The 14,094-nt window shown below is 38.7% G+C and overlaps 1 protein-coding gene across 1 annotated transcript in view; it reads right to left on the reverse strand.

Moving 5' to 3' along the window:
* Positions 1-289: 289 nt before the first annotated feature.
* The window catches only part of LOC104993503 (cytochrome c oxidase assembly protein COX16 homolog, mitochondrial), a gene marked incomplete at its 5' end in the record, with an annotated part of 38,339 nt that continues 24,534 nt past the window's right edge, over positions 290-14,094 (reverse strand). The window contains 3 exons of the mRNA XM_010846815.1: positions 290-673; positions 3,780-3,842; positions 8,350-8,421. Of these exons, the coding sequence (XP_010845117.1) occupies positions 554-673; positions 3,780-3,842; positions 8,350-8,421 (255 nt within the window). The remainder of the gene's footprint in view (positions 674-3,779; positions 3,843-8,349; positions 8,422-14,094) is intronic.

Consider the following 14,094-nt stretch of genomic DNA (forward strand, 5'->3'; position numbering starts at 1 on the left):
AAAAGAAATCCGGGGGGGGGGGGGGGGGGGGCGGGGCGTTGGTCTTCCCAGATGGCACTAGTGGTAAAGAACCTGCCTGCCAATGCAGAGACATAAGAGATGTGGGTTCGATCCCTGAGTTGAGAAGATCCTCTGGAGGAGGGAATGGCAACCCACTCCAGTGTTCTTGCCTGGAGAATCCCATGGGCAGAGGACCCTGGTGGGCTATGGTCTATAGGCTTGCAAAGAGTCAGACATGACTGAAGCGACTTAGCATGCATGCACGTTGGGAGTAGAATAAAGGACACTCTTTTAAGTAGCAGTATTCACATGTTTATTGAGCAGTAAAAAATATATATGGTCAACATTGTTACTTTCATTTGCAAATGGAAGAGTTGGACCTTATACAAACCTGTACTTGACTTTTTATCAAGAGTACTTGTCATCAAATTACTCATATCTAGGCTTCTGCAGGTCTGGAGTTTTCTCTCCATTGGATAGGAGTATATGGTTGGAATTCCAGTTGATAACATTTTTATTTAAAATTTAAAAAGTAAAAACAGAATCAACATGGTCAAGTTGTCTTATTAGTCTTAAGGATTTCTGGATTTCGTCCTTGGAGGAGATCAGGATCTTCCCAAGGCCTGGGTCCTCGAATATTTTTCCAGTCATCAAAGGTGGAATCCTTTATTTTCTACAGAGCCACAAAAATTAGAGCATAAATATTAGTATAGGAGCCCTGTGAGTTTGGCTAGGACCTAACTGAATAAATGAGTAGAAAGAATTCAATAGGCCCCCACTTATAATTCTAGTAAACAAATCAACTGCATGTCAAGCTTACTTTTCTTGCTATTGACATTACTGCCTATCTTTCCCCTCAACAGAATAAAACTATTAAAAAAGGAACAGAGTCTACATGTTTTTTAAAAAATTTATTTTGTTGAATTACAGTTGATTTACAATATTGTGTTAATTTTTGCTATGGCAAAAGTTCTGCAGTTATACATATATACGTATACATACACACACATACATTCTTTTTCATATTCTTTTCCATGATGGATTATGGATTATCACAGAATATGGAATATACATTCCTGTGCTATACATCAGTAGGATCTTCTTGTTTACACATTCTGTATATAATACTTTGTATCTGCTAATCTCAAACTCTCAATCCTTCCCTCCCCCACCTGCCCCTACCTGGGCAAGCCAAAAGTCTGTTCTCTATATCAGAGTCTGTTTCTGTTTTGTCGATATGTTCATTTGTGTCTTATGTTAGCTTCCACATATAAGTGGTATCATATGGCATCTGTCTTTCTCTTTCTGACTTACTTCCCGTAGTATGATGATCTCCAGATCCATCCATGCTGCAGCAAATGGTGTCATTCTTTTTTTATTCTCATTGTACATATGCACCACATTGTCTTTACCCATTCATTTGTCAACAGTCATTTAAGTTACTTCCATGTCTTGCCTATTGTGAATAGTGCAACTATGAACATAGGGGTACATATATTTTTCTGAATTTTAGTTTTCTCCAGATATATGTTCAGGAGTGGGATTGCTGGATCATATGGCAACTCTTTTTTTAGTTTTTTGAGGAACCTCCATATTGTTTTCCATAGTAGCTGCACCAATTTACAATCCCACCAACAGTGCGAGAGGGTTATCTTTTCTCTAAACCGGATTCAGCATTTATCTGTAGATTTTTTTTAATGATCGTCATTCTGATCTATGTGAGGTGGTTCCTCTTTGTTCCAAGTCATTCTGACTTGTATTTCTTGAATAATTTACATGTTTTATTTCTGAGAGCATAAAGAGAAGAATCTGAGAAAACGAAATTTCACCTCAACACTGATCCAGCAGAGTAATGATTAGCACAGGTGCTGGCAGTAAATGAAAGGAAGAGACCAAAGGTGGAGACTGTATAGAGTCTGCTAGAAGGAAGAGATAGCACAATGATTTGTTCCGCACCTGAGAAATGAGTCTGGCCTGAAGAATGAAAAGCAATTCCCTATAGAGGCTGTGAGCAAAGCCCTTCTGGGGCAATAAAGACTAGTTTCACGTAGAGTTTGGATCACTGTATCTTTAGTTAACTGTACCTCTGAAGCACAGGAATGAAAATAGGAAAAAAGGGAAGAACATAAATACTTCTTTATCCTCTCACACCACTCTGACAGTAACTTTCATATATGTGCTTTGGTTATTCTGGAATAATTAACTGAACAAGATAGAAAAAGAAACACAGAGAACACAGGACAGCTTACATCCAGTGACAGAGGAAATGATATAAATTGACCTTGACATTTGGATATTAAACATTACTCTTTTACCAATAAGCTATATAACCCTGTGCAAGTGATTTGAGTTATCTGGGCACTAATTTTCTCATAAGTAATAATGAAAAGACAAGACCAAATGGTCTGCATAATTTCTTCAGCTCTCATATTCTATGGTTTCTAAAAGAACTATAAGGAACATCTACTTCCAGACAAACCCTTCATAGCTCATATACTGTTTAAGAGAAAATAATGGGGAAATAGTGAATAATGATTCTCTAAATTTCGCTTAGAGCTTTACCAAGAGTTTAAATCTACAGAGGTGAACAAATTTCTACTAATTCAAGAACAGAGTAAATTATCTTCAAGTATAGTTATGAAATGCTCCAAAGTTAAACAAAGGTTTTAAGAGAGAACAATGGCCTTCACTCAGATAATGTAAGACATATGTGCTCTAAAGAATTTAAGAATAACTGTTAGATGGGATGCAAGGCTGACTGAATTACTTTACGCAAAAGCGGTCCAGTTTCAAACTAAACTAAAACAAAAATAGCAAACAACACAGTGGTCCAGTCTTTAGCTCTGACAAGATCCTCTCGGGAAAACAATTCAGAGAAGGAGTCCCACAAAGTTCAGGGGATTTAGGAAACCTCAAAGCCTTTCCACAGATCCTCCCTTACAGATTGTAAAACCAAGCTCCAAATGACCAGCCAATAACTGAACTGCTAAAATGAGAATCAATCACTCTTCACAAGTCTCTTCAATATTTACTATTCACAATGCCTACATTTCAATAAAAAAGAACCACACATAAAAAGAAAAGGGAAAATATGATAAGAGATGGAGAATGTCCTCCTTCCCAACATCCTATAATTAAACATGCTATTAACTCCTTGATTTTGTTAATCAGATAGCTGGAAAAATGACACTTCATTATAATGTGAATTAACATTTCTATTATAAGTTGAACATCTCTTTATATGTTTTAAAAATGCTATTTATTTCCTTGTCTCTGAACTCATTACATGTTTTGCTCATGTTTCCACTGCCAACTGAGTTGTTGAAATTGTATACTGATTTGCTCTTTATATTTAATCAATTCATCATGATAAGGATAAACAATATTTTTAGGATTTCTTATCTAACTACTGACTTTATATTACACAAATTTTTTTTAGGTGGTATCTTTGAATATTTACTTTTAAAACATCTCTATTTCTCATCACATTTAAATAGGCTTTTCTGACTCAAGAACACAAAAAAGAAATTTCATTTTTTACTCCTAGTACTTTTAGCCTTTTGGGTTTTTTTATTTTTAAATTCTTGATCCATCCAGAATTTACTCATAGTATATGAAAAACAGATCCATGTTTACTGTCTTCTCAAACAACCACATAGTTGTTCCAATAACGTATATTTAAGGTAATTTTTTTTCTGGACTGGTAATAATTTGAATTTACCTTAAGGCAGATAGAACCATTCACAGACTAGGAATATTGCTACATTAGCATACTATACCTCATATTCTGATTCCAATGACACTTTATTCATTTTCAGCTTTTTTTCTAACTCAGGATCAATCTGTAGAAAAATAAAAGCAGCCATAAGTTACTTAAGTCTGTTAGATTCCATCTGCAATTTAAAAAGTTAATATAAGCATGGCTCAGATGGCATGGCAGATTACAAAACTGTTGGAGAATCTCCACAATCTATCAAATTGTATGACAACTAATATCTCAGTAGTACTATGACCACTACTACAACTAATGGCAGCCAAAAATTTACCAAGCACCTGCTGTATGCCACGTATTTTGACATTTATTATTTCCTATAACCCACAAAAAAGTGTATGACATAAGTATTATTATTTGAACAAAGCAAGGATAATGGAACACAGGGAGTCTGAATGACTTGTCAAAGAGGCACAACTTGGCTTTGAAGCTTGGCCTTCTGCTTCCAGTTGCTGTTGTTCAGTCACCAAGTCATGTCTGACTCTTTGCAACCCCATGGACTACAGCACGCCAGGTTTCCTTGTCCTTCACTATCTCCTGGAGTTTGCTCAAACTGATGTCCATTGATTCAGTGATGCCATCCAACCACCTCATCCACTGTTGCCCCCTTCTCCTCCTGCCCTCAGTCTTTCCCACCATCAGGGTCTTTTCCAGTGAGTCAGCTCTTTGTATAAGGTGGCCAAACTACTGGAGCTTCGTTTTCGGCATCAGTCCTTCTATGAATATTCAAAGTTAATTTCCTTTATGACTGACTGGTTTGATCTCCTTTCTGTCCAAGGGACTCTCAAGAGTCCTCCCCAGCACCACAGTTTAAAATCATCTATTCTTAACAGCTCAGCCTTTTTTATGATCCAACTCTCACATCTGTACATGACTACTGGATGAACCACAGCTTTGACTATATGGACCTTTGTTGGCAAAGTAATGTCTCTACTTTTTAATATGCTATCCAGGTTTGTCACAGTTTTTCTTCCAAGGAGCAAGCATCTTTTAGTTTCATTGCTGCAGTCACCATCTGCGGTGATTTTGGAGCCCAAAAAAATAAAATCTGCCACTGCTTCCATTTTTTCCCCATCTATTTGCCATGAAGTGACGGGACCAGATGCCATGATCTTAGTTTTTTGAATGTTGAGTTTTAAGCCAGTTTTTTCACTTTGCTCTTTCACCTTCACCAAGGTCTTTAGTTCCCCTTCACTTTCTGCTATTAGGGTGGTATCACCTGCATATCCGAGGTTATCGATATTTCTCCCAGCAATCTTGATTCCAGCTTGTGCTGGAATCCAGCCTAGGATTTCACATGATATACTCTGCATTTAAGTTAAATAAGCAGGGTGACAACATACAGTTTTGATGTACTCCTTTCCCAATTTTGAACCAGTCCATTGTTTCATGTCAGTTTTAACTGATGCTTCTTGAGCTGCACACAGGTTTTTCAGGAGGCAGGTAAGGTGGTCTGGTATTCCCATCTCTTTAAGAATTTTCTCTCTTGACTCTCCCTTAATCTCAGCCTCTCAACCCTTGTAATTCCTGTCAACCTCAACCAATCTTCTCAGTTCCTCTCAAAGTTAGTCCACCCTACCCTCTCAAACTTGTTTGAACTCAGCCTTACCTAAACACTGAGACTTGACTTCACCAGAGTCTGACTTCTCAGTATCAACCAACCTGGACCTCTCACTCTCAGTAGGTCTTGTCCTCTGATCCTGCTCAGCTAAACTTTGTCCTCTCAGCCTCCTTCCACAGACCTCAACCAATCTCATCCTCTCAACTTCAATCAACCTCATTTCTCTCAACTTTGTTCTCTTTACTCTGACCCCATCCTCTAGACCTCTTCTGTTATTGCAATCTCCCTCATTCTCCCTTGCTGTGAAAATTTACCTAGTCCTTAAAACCAAAGTCTTCCCATATTTATTTAGATTTTAATATTGCATATATCACTATCAACTTGCTGCTACAAATTCTTTTAGAATCCATTCATTTCTATTGTCACTGCCAATGTTTTACTTCAGATTCCAGTATTGTTCATCTATATTACTGCCAAAGTATCTTAACAGGTCTCTCTATCTCCAGCTGAAACACTCTCTTCCCTCCTATCTTGCTCCCCTAATCTCCATCCATCCTGTACTCTTGCCAGAGAGTTCTAAACTGAAAATCTGACCATATGCCCAACAGCCCCTCTATGTTATATAATACTAATCATTTTCATCATTTAGCTATCATTTAACTCTTATCATTTTTAAAGCCTTAATTCAAAGGTTGATACCTCTAGCAGACCTCTGGTATCCATTTCCCAAATCTAAACTATATATTTCTCCTTGAAGTTCTAGCAATGTATTATGTAAAATTCTAATCTAGCATTTCACTAGGCATTGTTATATTGTATGTTGGAATACATTTTTATATTAGAAGTCTCCCAACCTTGATTATGGGGCTTTCTGGATAGCTCAGCTGGTAAAGAATCTGCCTGCAATGCAGAAGACCCCAGTTTGATCCCTGGGTCAAAAGTTCCCCTAGAGAAAGGATAGCCTACCCACTCCAGTATTCTTGCTGAGAGAATACCCATGGACAGAGGAGCCTGGTGGGCTGCAGTCCATGGGGTCGCAAAGAGTCGGACATGACTGGGTGACTAAGTATAGCACAGCACAGCCTTGATTATGCTATAAGCTTTATAAGAACCAGTTTCTTGAATCTTTATCTGTAGGATCTAAGACATGATAAACTCATGACAAATATGCAATTATTTTTCAAATATGTATATGACATCCCATTTCCAAAAGTCAGATTACTATAACTTTCATCTTAGAGCAAAAGGGCAAAAAGTCCTTAATAAAATAATTGGGATGCTAACAGAAACTTTAAAACTCAGTTGATAACTGGTCTATTCCCTCACAGAAACCATATATTCCTTTTTAATTTAACATTTATTCTAATACTTACTGTCTTTAACACTAGCTTGAGTTGGTATTTCTCTTAAACCATAAGATTAACTGAAAAAACTGAATAAGCTTTCAATACTCTACTTTCCCACCAACATTACTGAGGTCTGCTAATGAAATACAGCTGACTCTTGAACAACACAAGTTTGTTGAGAGTCCACTTATACAAGGATTTTCCTCAATAAATATACACTTGGCCCGCCGTATCTGTGGGTTCCACATGCATGGATTCAGCCAGCTGCAGATTGTAAAGTACTGTAGTATTTACTGAAAAAAGTCCACGGTACCAGTGGAGCAGCACAGTCTAAACCTCTGTTGTTTCAGAGTTAACTGTACTTGGGGAAAAAACAAGGATCAGATGTGTGCCACAAACAAAAGCTACATACTTTTGAATGAATTAACCAGAATTCTTCTGTAACAACAGACCTGAATTTGGCAGTAATTACACAAACTAGTAAATGTAACAAAAAAGAAGCAGACTCACAAATACAGCAAACAAACTAGTCCTATGATAAAAGCAAACTATAAAAAAGACCCCTGTAAATCCATTATCTACGTCTCTTTCTCCACATATTCATACAAATACCATGCATTCGTGGAATCTAAAAAAATACAACAAACTAGTAAATATAACGAAAAGGAAAAGTGAAAGAAAGTGAAGTCGCTCAGTTGTGTCCGACTCTTTGCGACCCCATGGACTGTAGCCCACCAGGCTCCTCCGTCCATGGAATTTTTCAGGCAAGAGTACTGGAGTGGGTTGCCATTTCCTTCTCCAGGGGATCTTCCCCACCCGGGGATCGAACCTGGGTCTCTCGCATTGCAGGCAGATGCTTTACCATCTAAGCCACCAGGAAAGCCCAACAAAAAAGATGCAGACTCACAAATACAGAAAGAAACTAGTGGTTACCAGTAGGGGGAGGCGACAGGCAATACAGGGGTAAAGTGATGGAAAGTATAAACTACTGGGTGTACGACAAGCTCAAGGATATACTGCACATCATGGGGAACATAGCTAATATTCTGTAATAACTCTAAATGGAAAGTAATCTTTAAAAATTGTATAGGACTTCCCTGGTGGTCCAGTGGTTAAGAATCTGCCTGTCAAAGCAGAGGACACAGGTTCAGTCCCTGGTCCAGGAAGATTCCACATGCTGTGGAGCAACTAAGGCCATGTGCCACACATGCTCTAGAACCTGTGCTCAACAGAAGCCGTGCACCACAACTGAGAGCAGCGCCTGCTCACTGCAGCTAGTGAAAGTCCTTGCACAGCAACAAACACACAGCACAATCAAAATTAATAAATACATAAAAAGTTTAAATATATATATATATAATTTTTAAAGAAATGTTTTATAAAAGAGCCCAAAGATCATTCATCAGACTTAAAAAGCAAGATAAGGACATCTCTGGTGGTCCAGTGGCTAAGACTCCACACTCCCAATGCAGGGGCCCTGGGTTCAACAATCCCTGCTCAGGGAAATAGATCCCACATACTGCAACTAAGACTCGGTGCAGTCAAATAAATAAATAAATATTTTTTTAAAAAAGCGAGATAAAATTCAGACAGCTTAGTATTTTAAGTATCCATGTCTCATAAACCAAAATATACATATATACATGTCAAACTCCAAAGAGAGTTCTTACTTTAATCTTCACAGCATCATAACGAATTTGAGAAAACTCACGAAGACCAAAAGAACCTCCAACAATCAGCAACTGAAACAAAACAGAGAAACAATTAAAATAGAAGGGCAGAATTCAGCATATCTATATATTACTTATCTAAATGCCAAGGGTGGCAGATTATACAAAATCCTATAGATTATTCTTCCTGGTGAGTTACCATTCATCTTTTCAGAGCAAATGTAGTATATACTATCACTGGGAAACATTTTAGCATATCAGAAAATACCAAAATCACTCATTTATACCTGTACTTGATCCTATGGTTTATATACCACATCACAATCACTGTATCAGTTAATTCTTATAAAAGACCTATGAACTAAGGAAAGACTATACACTTAGTATACGAGAAAGTAAAAGCACACCAACTAAATGGTAATCTTGATTCCAGCCTGTGCTTCATCCAACTCAGCATTTCACACAATGTACTCTGCATATAAGTTAAATAAGCAGGGTGACAATATATAGCGTCGATGCACTCCTTTACCAATTTGGAACCACTCTGCTGTTCCATGTCTGGTTCTGACTGTTCCTTCTTGACCTCCATACAGATTTCTCAGGGGGCAGGTAAGGTGATCTGGTACTCCCACCTCTTGAAGAATTTTCCACAGTTTGTTGTGATCCACATAGTCAAAGGCTTTGGTGTAGTCAATAAAGCAGAAATAAATGCTTTTCTGGAACCCTCCTGCTTTTTCAACGATCCTACAAATGTTGGCAATTTGATCTCTGGTTCCTCTGCCTTTTCTAAATCCAGCTTGAACACCTGTTAGTTCTCGGTTCACGTACTGTTGAAGCCTCACTTACAGAATTTTGAGCATTACTTAGCTAGCCTGTGAGATGAGTGCAATGGTGCGACAGTTTGAACATTCTTTGGCATTGCCTTTCTTTGGGACTGGAATGAAAACTGACCTTTTCCAGTCCTGTGGCCACTGCTGAGTTTTCCATATTTGCTGGCATACAGAATGCAGCACTATAACAGTATCATCTTTTAGGACCTGAAATAGTTCACCCATGTTGCTGGCATCCAAAATAAAGCAACCTTTCCTTTCCACTAACTACTTTTTTTATTGGCTTTTGAGCTGCAAGCAGCCAGATCCTACTTTAGGTTACACATACATATGAACAGAATGGTCCACGTGCCAATAGCTGTGTGTAAGTACAGGAGATTTCTGAGAAGATCCTACACACTCAACAATGGCTAACTTTGAGGCTCTGAGCAAATAAGTAAAACTTTAAGGCAGAGTTGTAACCTGCCTGAGTATTGAAGGAATGCCCAATCTAGCACACAGAGCCCCTTGACAAAGACTGGGAAACTTACTGAATCCAGGTGTTTAAGGAAACCTCTGCCCAATATAAAGAAAAACACATTCTCTTAAAAATGGGCAAAAAACTTGGACAGTTCCTCAAAGAAGATATACAGATAACCAATAATCAATTGTAAGAAAGGATCATTAGTCATTGTGCTGTGCTTTGTTGCTCAGTTGTGTCTGACTCTTTGTGACCCCATGGATTATAGCCTGCCAGGCTCCTCTGTCCATGAGGATTCTCCAGGCAAGAATACTGGAGTGGGTTCCCATGCCCTCCTCCAGGGGATCTTCCCAAACCAGGGATCGAACCCAGGTCTCCCACATTGCAGGTGGATTCTTTACTGTCTGAGCCACCAGGGAAGCCCAAGAATATTGGAGAGGGTAGCCCATCCCTTCTTCAGGGGATCTTCCCAATCCAGGAATCAAACCAGGGTCTCCTGCATTGCAGGCAGATTCTTTACCAGCTGAGCTACCAGGAGAGAAATGAAAATCAAAACCACTTCACATCTCCTTGTAAGGGTTTATTTTTAAAGAGTGGACAATGACAACTGTTGATAAGAACGTGGAAAAATCAGAAGCCTCATATGTTGCTGGGGGGAATGTAAAATGATGCACTTTTTGAGAAACAGTTTGATAGTTCCTCAAAATGTTAAACATGGAGCTATCATATGATGCAGCAATTCTACTAGTAGGCATTTATCCAAGAGAAATGAAAACACATCTATACAAAAATCTGTACATGAATGTTCATAGCACCGTTATTCATAATAGCCAAGAAATGAAAAAAAAAACCCAACTAATGCTTATCAATGGACAATAAATATTCCAACTGATCGAATACTATCTAGTCACTAAAAGGGTATGACACTTTGATACATGTTAGATGAATAAACCTTCAAAACATTATGCTAAGTGAACAAAGTCACTCACAAAAGACCACAGATTGTATTATTCTATTACATCTATATAGAGATGATTAGTGGTTACCTAAGACGGAACAGTAGAGGAGAACAGGAAGCGGCTACAAGTGAGTTTGGTGATTCCTTTAGGGTGATGAAAATGTTTTAAAATTAGACTGTGATGATAGTTTCCAAACAATGAATATACTAAAACCATCTTCAGACATTAAATGGTCTGCATTTTAGTATGCAGAAACCAGTAATGACTGGTCAGATTAGAAAGGTAAATTCTGGGGACTAAATGGGCAGTGCACAAATTGAAACAACAAATATATTCTCTTTTCCAAGTGGTTTGGGGAAGAAGGGAAGGAGAGTACTGTTAGCCTATACCTGGGACTCTAAGTCCTCTTCTGTTTGTTGTTCTTGTGAAGCAAGCACTAACATTTATGTAAGAGATTAAAAAAAAAGAAAAAAAGAGTAAAACAGCTGGCTTAAAATTCAACATTAAAAAAACTAAGATAATGGCATCCGGTCCCATCACTGCATGGCAAATAGATGGGGAGAAAATGGAAACAGTGACAGACTTTATTTTCTTGGGCTCCAAAATCACTGTGGACACTGCAGTTATGAAATTAAAAGATGCTTGCTCCTCGGGAGAAAAGCAATGACAAACCCAGATAACATATTAAGAAGCAAAGAAATCACTTTGCTGACAAAGGTCCACCTAGTCAAAACTATGGTTTTTCCAGCAGTCATGTATGGATGTGAGAGTTGGACCATAAAGAAGGCTGAGCATTAAAGAATTAATGTTTTCAAACTGTGGTGCTAGAGAAGACTCCTGAGAGTCCCTTCGACAGCAAGGAGACCAAACCAGTCAGTCCTAAAAGAAATCAACCCTGAAATATTCATTGGAAGGACTGATGCTGAAGCTGAATCTCCAATACTGTGGCCACTCAATGTGAAGACCCGACTCTGGAAAAGACCCTGCTGCTGGGAAAGACTGAAGGCAGAAAAAGGGAGAGACAGAAGATAAGATAGTTGGATGGCATCAGCAACTCAACTGACATGAATTTGAGCAAGCTCCAAGAGATGGAGAAGGACAGGGAAGCCTGGCACTCTGCAGTCCATGGGGTCACAAAGAGTCAGACACGACTGAGCAAATGAACGACGACAACAAAGAGAGAAAATAATTTCAACTTTAAGTATAGTAGTATGCTATAATAATTATGGCATAGTAATATAGTAAATATGGAATATCCAACTGATACATGATGAAGACCATGCATCATTTGAGCTCTTTCTAGTACTGCTGGGTTTTAGAGAACTGAGTTAAATATTTTCCCCTACAGAATTAGTTACTTGTCTAGGACCCTTTGTGTGGATCACAACAAACTGTGGAAAATTCTTCAAGAGCTGGGAATACCAGACCACCTTACCTGCCCCCTGAGAAATCTGTATGCAGATCAAGAAGCAACAGTTAGAACTGGACATGGAACAGACTGGTTCCAAATTGGGAAATGAGTACGTCAAGACTGTATCTTGTCACCCTGCTTATTCAACTTATATGCAGAGTACATCATACAAAATGCCAGGCTGGAAGAAGCACAAGCTGGAATTAAGATATTCCAATGAGACTTTTCCATCAAGGTTATTCCAATATCAATAACCTCAGATATGCAGTTGACACCACCCTTATAGCAGAAAGCGAAGGAGAACTAAAGAGCCTCTTGATGAAGGTGAAAAAGGAGAGTTAATAAGCTGGCTCAAAACACAACGTTCAAAAATCAAAGATCATGGCATCTGGTCCCATCCTTTCATGGCGAATAGATGGGGAAACAATGGAAACAGTGACAGACTTTTTCTTGGGCTCTAAAAATTACTATGGATGGTAACTGCAGCCATGAAATTAAAAAATGCTTGCTCCTTGGGAGACAAGCTATGACAAACCTAGACAGTGTACTAAAAAGCAGAGAGACCACTTTGTGGACAAAGGTCCATATAGTTAACGGAGGACCCACATTTTGAAACAGTATAGACCTAGGTCCAGTGTAGCACAGATCCAGTATAGACAGAGAGACCAGTATAGAGAAATACACTTAGGAAGAAGTCTACTGTGGTAGTCTTGTCTAAGAAATAAAACAAATGAGGGAGTTCCTAGAAGGTACTTTAATACTAGTGGTTTTAAGAGCTTAGCGTTGATGATTTTGAAAGATAACAAACAAAACTAAACTATCTTCCAGTGGGACATGCAGGTGACCTCAACTTGCACTGACAATCACATGTTTCTGAATGGACCTCTATTTTGTGGCAGGGGAATCCACAGGGAGGATAGTTTTTACACAGTCCCTGTTGGCTACACAAATATAATTCTGCATTGTCTCATAAATGATTTTCTTTAAACTTTTAAAAAGATAAAAAGGAGTTTTTAAAGATTAAAAAGAATCCACATTCATCAAAGATGAACTAAAAAACACATTACTTTTCTAAGGTCACTACTTTGCTTTATAGTCCTGGTTAAATGCAAAATCTGGTAACTTTTCCTGTACCAAATTCTTATCAAAGTAATAAACTATTTAAAAACTGTTCACCTGCTTTATTTATATTATTTCATTTACTATGACATCAAGGCTTGTTGAAACAAAATACCTTGCCAAGGTCAAACAGAAAAGAAAGAGTGTGGTTTCACTGGATTCCAACTCCGGTTGGTGTTAAGTATTAAGCATTAACTTGAATCTTCAAGACGAACAGGATCTTCTGAGAACTCCATGTAGGAGTGGATACAAACAAAGAAATGCCAAAACTACTTGCAATGTGCTTTTAAAATACCAACCATAATGCAGCGACTATCTTTGCAGGGCTGCTACACTGTGCTACATTTAACTCACAAGGATTTTTTATTTTTAACTCATAACAACCCTGGAAGAATTAAGCCAATTCACAAACTAGTAAACTGAAATCTGAGGATGCCCAAAACTGTAGTTAAATTAAGTGAATATAACTAGTTTCGATGACCAGAGTTATCTTCAAGCTGTAGCGTGGCAGACGGGAGGTTGGGGCCGGGGAATGGGAGTTTAGTAATCATCCAGGCTCTAGCTAAAGCCTGGTTCGGGTTAAAATCTGGTTCAGAAGCACATCCAGGTTAACTACCAAAGGTCAGACAAGGACCTGAGGTCGAACTACCAGCGCGGGGAGTGACTAGGAAACTACCCTGATGCTGGGAAATATTGAAGGCAGGAGAAGGGGACGACAGAGGATGAGATGGCTGGATGGCATCACTGACTCGATGGACGTCTCAGTGAACTCCAGGAGTTGGTGATGGACAGAGAGGCCTGGCGTGCTGCGATTCATGGGGTCGCAAAGAGTCGGACACGACTGAGCGACTGAACTGAACTGAAAGGCCGGCCACATTCTAGCGCAGGTTGCGGTTCCTCCCCTCACACATTACAGGTTCACCTCACTGACGTCCCAGCCAATCTGGAGGTCCCACCCTTTCGGAA

This window comes from Bison bison, unplaced genomic scaffold, assembly GCF_000754665.1.
Source record: "Bison bison bison isolate TAMUID 2011002044 unplaced genomic scaffold, Bison_UMD1.0 scf7180017864239, whole genome shotgun sequence".
NCBI lineage: Eukaryota > Metazoa > Chordata > Mammalia > Artiodactyla > Bovidae > Bison > Bison bison.